Source organism: Struthio camelus, chromosome 22 (genome assembly GCF_040807025.1).
Source record: "Struthio camelus isolate bStrCam1 chromosome 22, bStrCam1.hap1, whole genome shotgun sequence".
Taxonomy (NCBI): Eukaryota; Metazoa; Chordata; class Aves; order Struthioniformes; family Struthionidae; genus Struthio; species Struthio camelus.
The window spans coordinates 78,220-94,069 of record NC_090963.1 but is presented as its reverse complement, the minus strand read 5'-3'; the positions used below and the strand labels follow the sequence as shown (position 1 = coordinate 94,069).

Here is a 15,850-nt window from a genome sequence, read left to right as displayed (position 1 = left end):
TACTACAGGGACCAGGGTCGGCCAGTTACCTACTGGAGGTGGGTCCAAGCCAGCCGCTGGAAAAATCGAGGCGGGGCGAGGAGGGTGTCTTAAGAGTCAGCTACTGGGAAGGCCGTCAGTCTGGACCAGCTACCAGAAAGATCTACTTGTGTGTGTCTGTGTGTGAGGTCAGAATACAAGCAGCTGGAGTGGGGCTGCTGGCCTGAAGGATTCACGTACCCTGCTGCCAGCAACTGGGGAGACCAAGGAGTCCAGGGGCCGGCTACTGGCCAGAATATCTAAGGCCAGCTACTGAAGGGATCCATAGTGTGTGTAGATACATATGTATATATATGAATACATTCTACTAGCAGACTGCTATCCTGACCAGCTGGTCAGGAGGATTTAGGCTACTCGTATCTTTCACGTTTGAGTGCTTTGTTGATCTGTGTGGCTGGTCATATGCATTTGTACCTACTGGGAACTCATTCTTAGCCTCGCTACTGGCTGGACCTGGGGCCATCGAGATGCAGCGACCTTGTATCTATTAGGCTACCAGATTTGGCAACTTTTAATGTCACCCATCTCGGTGTCCGTATCTTTGTAGTTGTATTGTTCTGCTTTTCATTCCCATCAGTCTCGTGCAGAATCTTTAACCTACTGCTGAGGCTCCAGTGGTTCTCATGTGTTGTTCTGTCAGGTAGGCAGCAATTCTGTGGTGAACTATGATGCCAGAAAATGCTATACGTGTAAATAACTGCAGCCTGCAGGATCTCGGTCCCAGATTAATACAAGGCTTTATTGATGTCCCTGTGCGATGAAAGGACATGGAGACCCTTACTCTGCTAGCCTTAGAAGTGTCCTACTCCAGGAAGGAAGACAGATGATAAAGCCGTTCAGAAGTTAAAGCCCTCTAAAAAAAGAGCCTGGAATATTCCCAGTTGCTGTGAAAAAGGAGGCAGTCTACTGTAGAAATTAACAGCCCCCAGCAGGGCAAAACCCACAGGAACGTATCACGCCATCTGGTTTCCCTGTATGTCAGTATTCTTCCTGTGACAAAGCACTGAAGGGGAAACCGTACCATAAGTTATTTTATTCTCAGAGTGCTCTGAGTTTTGGGTATGACTTATAGCACGTTATTCTATGTTCATGGACCAAAGATAGGACTGGCATAGACAAGAGGGGATTCTGGTTTACTTGTTCTGCTATACAGAGTCCCACAGAAACTGAAGTTGCTGTTTTATCTTTCAGGGAATAGTAACATGCTTATTTCTATATAGAGCTTTCATCTCTTCCACTTTCCCTAAGTACTCTGAGTAGATGATCTGGGTCATGTATGTTCCCCTATGGAAGGTATTCCCAATAACAATGATATTCAAGTAGCATTGAATCTCTTCTGTCAGCAGAATCAGACAAACACCTTCTTGTGCACAAAAACAAGATCACGGTTCAAGACTGGCCGGTGCAGAGTCGTTGCTTGCATCTTAAAAGGAGTCCTGAGGTTCTCACAGGGCCAGTATAAGATCATTCTAAACGTTTGGTCAGCAGTCGGAGAAAGTAAAAGAGCGACTGGAAGGTGCAAATCTTTCCCCTGCTCCTGGCAACCCAATCAGACATCGTAGAACAAGCGCACTAGCTGGTATCGGATTGAAAATGCAATTGTGCTGCCCAGGACCTAGGTAAAAACAAGAAAGACGTTTGAAATCTTACAGCGGTAGATATTTTACAGGCTGGCAGATTCTTCTTTTCCAGATGGATTTCTGGTGCTGTCAGACATGGTTTATTTCACTAAATGACAATATCTCAGTTAAAATATTTAGGTGTCACAAGATGAAAAGTAGAAGTTTGGCCAAAGTTCTCAGTTCTCTGCATCAGAATCATAACTATCCATGGGGGAATTGGGTATGTGCCTGTGCACGTTCACATTGTCAGACGATGCAGAGGTGATGAACAGCTGAGAATAACTCTTTCCTCCTTAATGAGCCTGTCTTTCAGTGTAACCCTATTGTTTGTAATGGGAAGTGCCTCATCTCAAAGCTATAATTCAGCAGCCTTTCAAACAGTCACTATCTAAACTTCTCTGCCGTGACTGGGATCAAGATGTATGTACTTCCTATCCTCTTCCATCCCTGAGGTAGTCTGCCTAAGCCCTGTTCAGTCTCCAGGCTTGTTTGTTGGAAGTCTTCCTCCTCAATTTGAATTTGCCTAAGTGTCTCTTCTCTTTTCTGATGAGACACTCTCATATAAGATGTATGAAAAAAGAATTTTATTATGGGTAACTAAGCGATACAGGCCCCTCTAAAAATAGAGGGCCTATAATATCAGGCAAGGGAGTTCACATGCTGAATAGAGGTAGCAGACAGCAGTATCTGTGAAGTATGTTACCTTTGTACTCTAAGTTGCTTCGGAAAGCTACCGCATCCTGCTCAGACTCCATATATATCATTAAGATACATACCAAACCTATGCAAGGCTACTAGCTGGAGGTAACGCTGGTACTGTGTTATTTGGTATGGTTAAAAACCAGAAACATGAAAAAGGCTGTATTAGGTCAGACTGACAAGGCAAGCACACAGTGATACTTTTCCTACTGTTTTTTCCGGCATCTGGCGATTTGTGCTTTGGGGAATCATTGGGACTTTGTTAGCTCTCAATGAGCAAAGTCGAGGGCAGGGAGGGGAATCTATTTCCTCTTTCAGCTATGGTAAACTTTGAATTCTCCTCAGGTTCCACAGCTCATTTGCTGCTTGTATGAAAGTATGACATTTTTCTCCCCCCATTCACCGTGACGCTCTTAAGACTGACTTGGATCTGTTTCTGTTGCAGAGTACATCTTTCTACCTGAAAGATCATGTGTCTGACCTGGATGAGTAGCAACAGGAGAGTGAGAATTTGCTCGTGGGTGGGTCCAGTCAGCTTTATAACAAAGTTAATAAGTGTCATATTATTGCACTCGGTGTATTCGCCATCTTCATCCATTCCACTCCTCACATCTACTATGTGCAAGATCTTTACGGCCTGGGGAAAGAAATATCATCGCATGCTATTTCACCAGGTATGTTTGCTGCTCACCATTTGGTGTTGCCTAGGATCCCTTTTGCTGTGCCCTCCCAGTGGGGTTTGACTCATGCTCTTACTGAAAAAACAGGACAGGCTTATGAGGGTCCTGGGACAACTACTAGGGTATGGTTACTTTAAAAGACCATTATTAATATGACTGAGTGTCCATGAGGGACAGTGACAGGATTAACGAGACTGTCTTCTTCTGGAGTTGAGCTAGGAATTAACCACTGTATTCAGAAGTTCTGCCTTGCCTCCCATCCTCTTCCTCTTCCATTTGATCATTACCTCAGAACATGTCTAGATTTCACTTGTCTTTCTCATATTACCTTCAGAATGTATGTTCCCAGGGCTGAGAGGCTCTTAGTTTTGAATTTGGAATAGCTCATCTCCAACTTCCCTGTACTAGGATTGAGCCTAAAAGAAACATTAAAATTTTAGGAGCAAGAAGATAGAATGGTCCCTGTGTAATCTGATGTCGATTGCTACCTGGGTAGTTCAGAAGTCAGGCCGGGGGGGGGACACAGAAATGATCTGATATACATAACAGCACCTGCTGATATGGTCCCTCAGATCAGGCAAAGTTGAGAGAAGATTCCTTTCCCCCCCCACTTCCCCCAAATGTCTGCATAAAGTTGTATGGTTTTAAAAATAAAAATCAAACGTGCAGAGACAATCACTGATATGGTATAGTACCTCAGAATGTCTGCTACTATGAAATCTTAGCAGATCGTACTCTAGTAACATTGACAGTGGCCTGTATCAATTTCTCTCAATTTTGTAGCTGGGGATAATCATAGTATAACATTGTTAAAGATCAGTCTTCTATACCTGGAAAAGAAATTATCAATTTCTTTGGGAAACCTGTATGACTTTGTGGGACTCGACCATAACTGGCAGAGCAAGGCAGCTACTTTTTAACTCTAGAGTCTATATTGTAAGGTTTTAAAAAAGAACATCTACCAACAATGTTTCTTGTTTCTTAGCTGGTGTTGGAGATAAAAGGCACCCACCTCTGGTAACATTACAGGTCAGTCACGTACATTACCTGGGCAGCCGGTGGCGGGGACAAGGAATGATGTGGAAGAGCTGAGGCAATGAGTAGAGGAAGTTGAGCACTTGTGGGATGAAAAAAAGCAGCATTGTTTTACTGAAGTGCCCTAAGATCCCCACCACAGCGAAGGTCATGCCAGCAAAGTAGCAGAAGGTGTCCCCAACAAAGACTCGGGATGGGTACCTGCAACCCACAGGGCAAAAGAGCAGAGGTCTGTCAAGATGACTGTTGCCGTAAAAATGACTATAATCAGTACAGCTGTTCCCGTGTGGCAGGTTAGAGGTCAAGAGGGAACTGCAGCCCCAGCTGGCTTGGTTTCAAGTAATGTAGACAATTCATTCTCTGCTAAACAGGAGTGTAATAATGATTTCACACTATACTAATGTAATTGCTGCTAGCATAGTTCTTTTGTGAAAGACAGCTGAAGCAGTCAGCCAGCATACCACGTCCCAGAACCACAGAGAATCTTTCTCATCTGCCATACCTTCATGCTACATAAGGAACAGCAATTTCCCCGGACAAGTATTACCCCTGCTGCCTGGTCATGCACGCAGTAGCGCAGAGTAGGATACAAGGGCTGCAGCTGCAATGTTGCAGTTGGTCCATGAGTTTAGACCTGAAATACTCTGAGCAGAGGTCTTTTCAAATACCGATTCCGCCCTCCATCTTTTTGGTCATGCAGATCCGAGAGCAACAAGACTGTAGCCTGCAAAACTCTGTTCTGCCCTAAAGAACACGGAACAACTGCTGCAGGTATGTATGCTAGAAACTGAGAGACTGGAACCCATAGCGTGACTTGCAGAGAGTACAGTGTGTAAATACAGGCAGTGGGGCATCTGAGGCAGAGCACGCTGTGCAGTTTAGTGAACCAGTGCGACTGAATTGTTCAAGTAGAAACAAAAGCTGTCAATGGATTTTGCATTCTCAGTTCTGGCAAGAATCTTGTCTACATGCCAGTATTCCACCTGTGTGGAATTCCTTCTTTGTTTGTTTGAAAAGGGAGAAAGTAAAGACAGAGGACACGTCTCGGAATGTCCATCCTCTTACCAGTTGTGGTAAAACAGCCCCAGCGTGGTAAAAAAAAAGGGAATCATGAAGTAGAGAGAAAAAATGTGATCATCTCGATAATCCCCTGTAGAAGAAAGAAACAAAATGAGTTTGAGGTAAGTCAGGATCCATTCATTTTTAGTAATGCCAGATACTGAAATCTAGGATTCTAGCTCCCTTTGCAACCCCAAAATACGTTTTTCTTCCTTACCATTTAACTCTACAATGTTGAATATGATAATGGAAGCGGCAATCACCAGAGACTGTCCTGCTTCAATCCCATTAATTCCAGCAAGAATGTTGATGGCGTTAGTGCAGAACACGGCTAGCATGCCCATGTACACGTAGTAGAAGATACCTGCAGATCAGAGTGAGCCAAGCGCTTTAGCGTTCATATTTGAAGCAAGCTGTGCTTCAGTGTACTGAAGTAAAGCCTTGTACAACAGTCTGTGTGGAAGGTATTTTGGGAAGTCGGCTACGTGACGAGAGACATGAAGACACGGCTGCAAGAACTGCTTGGATGTAACTGTGTATCAGGAGGCAATGTGAAACGCGCCTGGGTCGCGTGGATTTGGGGAAGTGTCTGGTTGAGCGGATGTGGGGTTGAGGCTAGGTTTTGTATCAGCAAAAATGCCGGTACAAACAGGCTGACCGCATCTGGCTGTCGGGCATGATAAGTAACTAATGTTAGCAACCTATAAGGAGCTTGGCTGTTGCAATATGTATGAGCTAATTAACTCTATTATATAAGTCATGAAAAGGTGCAAATAAACTGAGGCTTGTGATCATCATCGGATGAGCATGTCTCCCGTTGCTTCCGACAAATGGTGACCCCGACGTGATCCACGGCGGAGCAACGAGGTGGGCAGGTCCTTTGCAGCGAGGACGGCTAAAACACAGCGAAGAAAACTGTGTCGAGCCCCGGGCGTTCGCATCGGCGTACCCGGCTGATACGCGCTGCCGAGACCTTGGAGAGCTGCAACAGCGCTGACGTGAATCAGGTATGCAGAGGCAAGCAGCGTATAACCTTTTTACCAGCTTCCTGCAAAAGAGGCAAGTTAAGGGGCTGGACCTCCAAAAAGAGCTTCCTGGTTTACTGGCCTACGGACACTCCCAGGGCTGTTTTCTGAATCCTCATACAGTCCATGAGTTGTCCGAGTGGCGTAAGCTGGGTGATAAGCTCTGGGAGGCTGCGATTGATGGAGATAAGTTGGCCAAAAAGTTGGGTAAAACCTGGAGGGCCGTCCATAATGAGTTGCTGCAGTACCAGGCTGAGCAGCGGGCGGCAGAGCAGGTCTCTGCCGCACATGAAAAAAATAAGACTTATGGCACGGATTGGCCACGAGATATTCCCTTACCCCCGAGTACGTCTACTGTCTATTTGCCCCCTCCCCTTCCCCCCCCTCCCTCCCCTCCTTCTCCTCCTCCTGGCGAGTCGGCTCCTGCGGGCTCGGCCCCTGACGAGAATGCGACTTCGGCCCCCCCTCCCCCGGAGCCGCCCCCGGGGGCAGAAGCCGACTTGGCTGATGCCATGGCTAAGGACCGTCGGGAGGCCTGGGCTGCGCTCGCCAGGGAGAGTCTGGAACGGGGGGACGCGGATGTGCTGCAGGCGGCGGAGCAGCTTGCCTGCCCCGTCGCCTTCCAGGCTGCTCCGGGGGGCGGCGTGCAGGCAGTGATAACCGCCCTAGATTGGAAACTTTTGTCGCAATTGCGGGCGACTGTCAGTCAGTTTGGGGCCCACAGTGAACCAGTGAGGCAAATGCTTGACTACCTTTGGAGCACGCAGATACTTCTGCCCGCGGATTGCAGAGGGATAATTCGGCTGATTTTTACTCAGCATCAACAATTGTTGTTTAATGCCCATTGGCAGAGCTTGGTTCACGAGTCGGTGGCTTGCCAACGACAGCCGGGCGACCCCTTACACGGCGTGACGGTGGAGGAACTTATGGGCATCGGCCCATTCCTCCGCACCGAGGCGCAGGCCCTGCTGGGCCCCGATAAGTTACGGGAGGCGATGCAGTTGGTGCGCCGTGCCATTGATCGTGTTAAGGAGCCCGGTGGTGTACCAGTGTACATGGGCATTAAACAAGGTAGAGATGAGACGTTTGGAGCCTTTATCGATAAGGCTGCAGCAGCTATAGAGAGAGCTGGGGTCCCTGAGTACATGCGGGGCGCCTTGCTGAAGCAGTGCGCCCTACAAAATTGTAATACTACTACTCGTAACATTCTGAGCACCCTCAGTGCCAATTGGACGATTGAGGAGGCATTGGAAAGGTTGGCCCAGGTACCTATTGGACCCCAGGCCCTGGTAGTGGAAGCCATTAAGCAACTAGGTGTCGGGTTACAGGAACAGGCTAGGACGTCTCAGACGCAGGTCTTAGCAGCTCTTGCACCTCTCCAAGCGTCAGTGGCCACCCGGCAGAATGTGGGGCGAAGTTTCCCCCGAGTGAAATGCTACCGCTGCGGGCTCCCGGGTCATGTCCGGAAGGAATGTACCGCGTCTGGTGTCTGGTGTGCTAGATGTCGTTCAGACAGCCACAACATTGGTGCTTGCCGTCGCCGTTCGGGAAACTTCAGTGGGAGCGCGAGTCGGAGCAGCCGCGCACAGACACAAGTAGCTGTTACACAACTTCCCAGCTCAGACCAGCAACGAGAGGGAGTCTCGGACTTGACCTGGCATCCGCTGTAGACGTTAGCCTCCTGACCACTCAGCCCCATCGCATTCCTACTGGGGTGTACGGTCCTGTCATGATTCAAAACAAGTCTGTGGGGGCATTGTTGCTCGGCAGATCATCAGCATCAATGTTGGGACTCTTTGTTCTACCTGGCGTCATTGACGCTGATTATACCGGAGAAATAATGATAATGCTGCACACTCCTTTTCCACCCATACGAATAACCAAAGGACAACGTATTGCTCAATTAATCCCGTTGGAACAACTTACAAAGGAAATACCCTCGTTAGTCAACAAGGACCGGGGGGGACAAGGATTCGGTTCCTCCGGGGGACTGACTCTCCTGACCTTGACTCTAAATGATCGACCTAGACATAAAGTTGAACTTGCCTATAATGATCAACAAGTGACTCTTATGGCTCTTTTGGATACTGGCGCAGACTCTAGCATAATCGCCCCGTCACAGTGGCCCCAGGGATGGCCCCTGTTTCCATCAAACACTACGGTCACCGGAGTTGGGGGCATGACGTTTGCGCAACGAACACCTACATTGAAAGTAAAACTAGAGGGGCGACAAGTTTCTGCTGTGTTTCCTGTGGTACAACTACCACCAACAGTGCAGTGCCTAATCGGCAGAGATATACTCGCTCAATTAGGGGTTGTGCTCACGAATGAACACCCTTTAGCCTTTTAGCCATTGCTTGGACTTTCCCAATTCCCATTACCTGGACTACCAACACACCGGTATGGGTTAAGCAATGGCCACTAAAACGGGAAAGTCTGTTTCATGCTCATCAATTAGTAAACGAGCAATTCCAACAAGGCCATTTACGTCTATCCACTAGTCCATGGAACTCCCCAATATTTGTCATAAAGAAGAAATCGGGCAAATATCGACTGCTACATGATTTGAGGGAAATCAACAAGCAAATGGAGCCCATGGGTGCCTTACAACCAGGGTTGCCTAACCCAGCCATGATTCCTGAACATTGGTCCCTGCTGATCATCGATTTGAAGGACTGCTTCTTTACCATCGACCTGCACCCTCAGGATCGGAAGCGATTTGCGTTCACTTTGCCCTCCCTCAACAGAGAGGGTCCAGATCAACGGTTTGAATGGACAGTGTTGCCACAGGGCATGCGTAATAGCCCTACGTTATGTCAGCTGTATGTAGCTGCGGCATTGCAGCCTCTACGTGAGCAATGGAAACATGTCGTAATATATCATTATATGGATGATATATTATTTGCCCAAGCTACTCCTTTTTCTGACAGCCAAATTGAGCATGTTCAGCAAGTGTTGCAATGCTCTAATCTGGTGATCTCTCCAGACAAGGTTCAACAAGTATCACCATGGAAGTACCTAGGTTGGGTACTTACTGATAAAACTGTTTCCCCTCAGAAGCTGCAATTACAATCACGGCTGCGGACCCTTAATGATGCGCAGAAATTTTTGGGAGACCTGCAGTGGCTGCGGCCCATAGTGGGCATCCCAAATGAATTGCTGGAGGGACTCCGCCCGCTTCTGAGGGGCACGGACCCTACGACAAAACTCAACATCACTCCGCATCAAAGAAACCTTATACAACAGATTGTAGACCGTGCGCTTGTGGGACATGTACACCGCCTTAATGCTACCGTCCCGGTTGATCTTGCTGTATGGCTGGGGCACCGATACCTAATCGGGGCTCTAGTGCAACTAAGGGGCACCGGAGAGTTGGGTATCCTCGAGTGGGTGTCCCCTGCTTTACAGCAGATTAAAACCTTAGTACAACAAGTAGAGGTTTTGGCAGATTTGATAAAACGAGGAAGGGAAAGAATCTTACAAGTTCAAGGTTGTGAGCCTTCTACGATATATCTACCCATGCGAACGAAAGACTCCTTACGATGGTATTTGCAGAATAGTGAACATTTACAAGAAGCACTGCTTGGTGCCGGTTCCGTGATTAAAACTAATAGCTTTAAATCTCCATTATTACGATGGATCGGACAATGGAACTGGATGACATGCCCCAAGAGAGAGAAGAACCCTATAAAGGACGCTATAACAGTATATACTGACGCAGGGCGAAAATCGCGTCGGGCCGCCGTCACCTGGCAGGACAATAGTGTTTGGCAACAGACATTGCTCAATGCTACACCAGCAGATACGCTCCAAACCATGGAGTTGTCTGCTGTGGTTTGGGCACTGCTACACTTGCTAGGGCCCCTTAACATTGTCACTGACTCACTCTATGCGGCTGGTGTGGTTGAGCGCATCGAGGATGCCCTGGCTCAAAACCTTGCTCATGTACGGCATAAATGTAGGACTTATGCTGCTGCTGCTTTTGCTGATATTACCTTGCTTAGTTTCCTACCTTCGCAAGCTGTTTTTGCGCTTACTTGCTAAAGTACAGATTAACTATGCCCTACTACAAGAAAGCGGGGGACGTGTGGAAGGTATTTTGGGAAGTCGGCTACGTGACGAGAGACATGAAGACACGGCTGCAAGAACTGCTTGGATGTAACTGTGTATCAGGAGGCAATGTGAAACGCGCCTGGGTCGCGTGGATTTGGGGAAGTGTCTGGTTGAGCGGATGTGGGGTTGAGGCTAGGTTTTGTATCAGCAAAAATGCCGGTACAAACAGGCTGACCGCATCTGGCTGTCGGGCATGATAAGTAACTAATGTTAGCAACCTATAAGGAGCTTGGCTGTTGCAATATGTATGAGCTAATTAACTCTATTATATAAGTCATGAAAAGGTGCAAATAAACTGAGGCTTGTGATCATCATCGGATGAGCATGTCTCCCGTTGCTTCCGACAAGTCTGTAACCTAGCAAGCTCAGCAAATTTTGAAATCAGTAGCTTATTAACAAATAAATTCTCCTGTGAATCTGATATCACATGTACGCACACGTACAGCATGGCAACTGCTGCAAAGCGAGCCGGTATAGCAAGAGTTGCAAAATAGCAAAGGGCTGTGGCACTCTTTCTGTGCTTTGATCATTTTGGTATTGGCATCCGAGTGCCAGATACACGTGGCACTCAGGTGCCAATACCCCATCAGATCGCACACCCCCAGGATCCTGCAAAAATGTTTGGCGCCTGTCTATATGCAGGTAAATGCGTGCTGGGTTTCTGCATCGATAGCTGGGCGCTTTCCAGCCCAGTGTTTAGTTAGTGCAGTTATAACTTCTTGTTGATTGCTTAAGCAGAGCCTTCCTGAGTTTCTTCTGTAGCGTGAAAATTGCTATCTGCTACGTGTCACAGTTTCAGGTGACCACTTTCACCTGTCACTTATTGCTTAAGAATTGCTGGAAGCCATTGTCTAACTTACCCAGGTCCAAGTGCATGCCCAGTAGCACCCGGAAGGGTTTAGGCACCACAATGGTTGTGTTCCCAAAGTTGGTGAAGTAAACCATGAGCAGCGGGAGGGAAGCCATGGTAGGAAGAAGGAGCTTGTGGCGCCAGCGCAAGTTCAGAACGTCATCAGCAAAGCCCAGGAAAATCATGCAGCAGATGGCAAGGAGCGAGCCAATGAGCTCCACGAACTGCAGGACAGAGAACAGGACCCTGATTACTGGTGGCCGCTCCTCGCCCACGCCCGCCGTCCTCCCAGCGCCGGGCACTTCTCACCTCGTCGTGCGGGAAGGCCGTGCACTGCTCCTCCACAAAGCACCTCAGGAAGGGCACGGGGATGAAGCAGAAGAGGATGATCAAGAAGACCACCCCGCTGATCACGCCCTGCGCCTCGGGGCTGGAAGGAAGGGGAGGCGGGGAGTCAGCCCGGCCGGAGCGCCCGGCCCGGCCCGGCCCGGCGGGCGCCGCTACTCACATGGGCCTCCGCGAGGCCTTGTTGAGGTCTTCGCCGAAGAGCCTCGCCGCGAGGAAGCGGTCCTTGAAGGCCGGGATCAGCGTGAGTGTGGCCACGAAGCCCAGCAGCGACCCGCCGAGGTTGATGAGGAGCGGCACGGTGGGCGAGCCGGCCATGGCCGCAGCGCGGGCGCTGTCCCTGCCGAGGGCGCGGGGCGGGGCCGGGCCGGGAGCCCCGCCCGCCGGCGCCTCCAGCCGCGCGTTTCCAGCCGGACTCTATAAAAGGAGGCACTGGGCGCCCCACACCCCCCCCCGGCCTGCCTGCGGGAGGAGCGCGCGGGTCGCGGCCGCCATCTTTGATCCTGGCAGGAGCCGGGGCCTGCGTGGGGCGCTGACCGGGGCCGGGCCCGGTAGCGTTTTCGGCTATGCTGAGGGCGTGTGTAAACGTCTGTGCCCTGCGCCGGAGTCTCCGCTCGTTCTCGCGCGCCTCCGCAAAACGAAGCGCCCTGCACGGGAGGCGGTCCACGCTCCAGCGGGGACCGGCCCAGCAACGGGTTCCGTACCTGGCCGCAGTGCCCGCAACCGCCATGGCCGCCTCGGCGCCTGCCTAGTCGCGCGCCGCCGTCGCCTCGCCGCCAGGTACGTCATTTCCTCCTGCCGCGGGCCCCCGGTAGCGCCCCGGGGCGGCGGAGGTGCGGGCGGCTGCGGCGGGCCCCGGCGGTGCGATGCGTCTCGCCGCTCGGCGAACAGCGGGGGGGCCCAGGCAGGGCCCGCTGTCTGGCGGCGATGCCTCGGGAGTCGGCGCGCGGCGGTGCCGGGAAGGGCCCTCGTGGTGGCGGGTGGCCTCGAAGGTAACAGCCAGACGGTGCGGGCGGAGGAGCTCGTCGTATGCAGTGGGGGACGGCGGAGGCACCGGCTCTCCCAACAGCACCAGAGACCCTCCCTCTGAGCAGCCTTTAGGATCACCCAAAATACGTTTTGTCGAGGTCCCAGATCCAGCATTTGCGGGCAGCTCTGGGTGACTTCTGGGCACCACTGTCTCCTCCGTCCGCTGGGCTGTGCGTTTGCTGCTGGATGAGCGACTGATCGGGTTACGTAGCGAGTATCCCCGAATCTAGGCACTAGCTTGCTGTGTAAGAGCGAACGATGGAGGGGCTTGCAGTTTTACTGTCCCCCCACAGTTTCTCACGTGTTGAAAAATAAATAAAACGCGGTACTCATCTTCACGCACCAGGAAACCCATAACAGATCTTTGATCTTCAGGTAAATATTTCTGCAGGAAAGACAGGATAGTTGCAATTTCTGTTCTTTGGCGTTGCGTTGGAGTCTCTGATGTTAGTCACAAGAGGGCAAAGCACAGCAGAAGGGGCGGTAGTAGCAAGAATCACCTTTCATCCTGTGCCTGTGTTTTGGTGGGATGGGGTGACCCGCGATGGTTTCCGATAGCAGCTTTTTTTTTTTTGGTGCTAACAGGAGTGCTGCAGCTGTGTGGAGAGAAGCCTTTTCTGATCTACTGCCTCTTGAACTTTTGTAAAAAGGAGTTTGTAAACTTTAGCGGAGGCTGAAATAAGCTTTGAGGCAGTCACGTATTGCTCCGAGGGGGGCTACTGCAGTGCAAAGGGAGAATGGTTGGGCAAAGACCCTGCTACAGCTCTGGTTGCTGTCTAGCCGCTGGTATTTTGGAATGTGACTTTTCATTTTACCTGCCCTCCATCGTGAGGGTCACCTAAGCCAGAAGCAGGTGAGCAGATGGATGCCAACTCTGTAATGGACTGTGTGCTCGGTGCGAACATGCTGCTTACTACAGGTGAAAAGGAGTCTGATGAACTCAAGAGAAAAATGCTTTTAACTTGAAGAACACTCAGGGAGCTTGTCGTCTAGGCTACGTCTGCGTTGCTCCTTCAGCCAGCCGGGAGAGAGGGCTCGCAGCAAGAGTCACGAGAGCGCGAGAAAAGGCGCGGGCGGCCGGCAGCGCCGCACCCAGGGCGGATGAGCGGCTCCCAGACGTAGGGAGGGAAGAGCGGGTAAGGCCCCTGCCCTGCGGCCCGCCCTGCCAGGCGGCGGGGAGGCGAGCGCCCGGCGCGCTGGCTCCGGAGGCGCCGGGGGGCCGTTGCGGGCGACGCTGGGGCCGGGCGGCGGGGGCGGCGGGGCCGGGAGGAGGGCGGGCGGGCGGCGCGGCGGCCTCCGCCCCTCGCGGGGGCGGGGGCGGGGGCGGCGGGGCCGGCTCCGCAGAGCTGGGCCCGCGGCGGCCCGCCATGCCTGCCGGCCCGCCGTGCGGCGCCATGGGGCCGGATCCGGGCTGGGCCGCGCTGGTGCTGCTCTTCGCCGCCTCGCTGCTCACCGTGGCGGCCTGGCTGCTGCAGTACTGGCGGGCCGCGGCTCCGCGGGCCGCGGCGGCGGCGGAGGAGGCCGGGGCCCGGGCGCTGCTGGCCGCGCTGCTCGCCCTCCGGCCGCTGCGGGAGCAGTGGCAGCGGGCCTGGGTGCGCGCCCTCAACGGCCAGGCCCGCCGGCACGGGGTACGCCGGGGCCGGGGCCGGGCGCTCAGCCCTGCCTCTGGCGCCCGCCGCCGGGGCGGGGGCCGGGGGCCGGGGCGGCGGGGGACGCGGCCGGCCCCGGGCTGCTGCGCGGAGCCGGGAGGCGGGAGGGGCGGCGGGTCGCGGCCGGGCGGCCGCCGTCATCGCGGGCGGGGGGACGGCGCCGCGGCCCTTTGTGCTCGGCTCTCGGGGAGCGCGGCCCGCGGCCGGCCGGTGCTGCGGGGTCTCCGCCGGCGGGCTAGCGAGCGCGCCAGGTGGCCTCGCTGCTTGAGCTCTTGCGTGGGGCCGGCCGCTGCTGGTGCGGCGTTGGGGCAGAGCTAAAACGTGAACGCGGTCTGGTCGTAAAGACGTGGAAAGATGCGTGTTCAGCAGCACGCTTTGTTAGAAGCGGCTTGGGACCCGAGCCGTCAGTCCGATAAACCTGACCGACGTAGCTGCCTCGGGGTTTCCACAGCAACCTCTTCTGGTTTTCCTGGTGTTTATTCCCTTTAATCTGCCAGTGTTATTGTCATATTGACATGTTTAGTGTTGGGTTTCATGGAGACTGTGCCTTATTGATTCCACAAGGAAACAATCACACAGCAGCTTACATGGCCTGCAGGGTGTGAGAGCTTTTGCCCACAAGAACCATGGTCTGCCATTTGTGCTAGGCTTCTTTTTTCTGGCGGGTCAGTTGGAAGATGACCTTTTCTGTTAAGTTATGTGGGGAAACCGAGAGCTCCAAAAAGCCAAGGTGAGGCTACTGTGCTTTAACAAAAAGAAATTAGAGTCTTGAGGGATGTCATGTGAAATCGTGCCCATGCTGAAATGGGATGGAAAAATCTCCCCTTTTGCCAAAATGAGTTAAATCCTGAACCCGAAGCAGGGCGAAAAAGTACAGCATGAGACTGTGAAAAATAAAGGGGATTGGTGGAAGAGGGGAAGAAGGAGAAATTTTTACTCTTCCCCCGCCCCCTTAATTGTTGTTAATTATATTGACGCAGTATACTTCATAAAGTCAAACCTCATCAGTAACGTATTGAGTTTGACTCCTTTGTGGATGTTTAAACACTAGTTTTTCCAGCACGCAGCAGTTTGTTCCTCTGTATTTTCCTTTGCCTCAGTGTAATTGCCTGGTGATAACTTGCTGGGATAGAACGAGGAAAACAGACTGTTGAGGAAGGCGAGTTAGTTGTAACACTAGAGCTGTCAAATCCTGTACAACACAGGAAGAAACGCTTGTTTTGTTATGTCTCACTCGAGTTGCACTGTTGTGTTTCTTTGAGAAGTCATTTTTAGTTACACAAAGCAGTGTTTGAAAGGAGAATTAATTTCTTAGTGGACTTATAAAGCTGAAGAAAGCAAAGTCACTGTGCAGGATCTTATTTAGGTACAGAGCATATCCGCATTATGAAGAAATTGATGTTTTTTTCCCTAAGGCAATACAGGAAGCAGCTTAAGTCACATCCATGCAATGCAAGCTGTTGAATAAAACAGTACAAAACTTACAATACTTTTCTTTACAATTTGCCTGAAGTAGGATTTAACCTCACCAAGCAAATGTAGGGTGGTTCAGTCTTGGCTTATTTTTTTTCTTGCTTAAAGTATAGATAATGTTGTCTAGTACCAGACAGAGCAGAAGTGTTAGTGAGCCTTGCTAACGAAGTATCTTTTAAAGTAACTGCACAAGGCAGAGTAAATCTTAATTGCGTGTGGGTCATGGTGTTCA

The 15,850-nt window shown here is 51.4% G+C and overlaps 2 protein-coding genes across 13 annotated transcripts in view; one reads left to right on the top strand and one right to left on the bottom strand.

The window, feature by feature from the left end:
* Window positions 1-756: 756 nt before the first annotated feature.
* On the bottom strand, window positions 757-12,206 carry DPAGT1 (dolichyl-phosphate N-acetylglucosaminephosphotransferase 1). Of its 3 annotated transcripts, XM_009670084.2 has the most exons (9): window positions 11,631-12,206; window positions 11,432-11,552; window positions 11,133-11,346; window positions 5,352-5,498; window positions 5,141-5,225; window positions 4,088-4,276; window positions 3,369-3,456; window positions 2,842-2,997; window positions 757-1,654 (listed from the first exon to the last, which is right to left on the bottom strand). In XM_009670084.2, exons 1-9 carry the CDS (start codon window positions 11,783-11,785, stop codon window positions 1,589-1,591), a joined length of 1,221 nt encoding a protein of 406 aa, XP_009668379.2. In that variant the 5' UTR covers window positions 11,786-12,206; the 3' UTR covers window positions 757-1,588. The 3 variants fall into 3 exon arrangements, with proteins under 3 accessions (XP_009668379.2, XP_068772785.1, XP_068772786.1); XM_068916684.1 differs by lacking the exon at window positions 11,432-11,552 and having other exon boundaries at window positions 11,631-12,197; XM_068916685.1 differs by lacking the exons at window positions 5,352-5,498; window positions 11,432-11,552 and having other exon boundaries at window positions 11,631-12,197.
* C2CD2L (C2CD2 like) overlaps window positions 2,897-15,850 on the top strand; it is a 34,822-nt gene continuing 21,868 nt past the window's right edge. For 5 of the 10 annotated variants that reach the window (XM_068916677.1, XM_068916679.1, XM_068916676.1 and 2 more), the window contains exon 1: window positions 13,867-14,124. In XM_068916677.1, the coding sequence (XP_068772778.1) occupies window positions 13,891-14,124 (234 nt within the window). In that variant the 5' untranslated portion in view covers window positions 13,867-13,890. Of the gene's footprint in view, window positions 3,035-4,025; window positions 4,070-4,775; window positions 4,847-5,567; window positions 6,142-12,111; window positions 12,248-12,276; window positions 12,460-13,866; window positions 14,125-15,850 lie in introns of those variants that run through there. The other 5 variants (XM_068916683.1, XM_068916682.1, XM_009670024.2 and 2 more) reach the window with 4 other exon arrangements.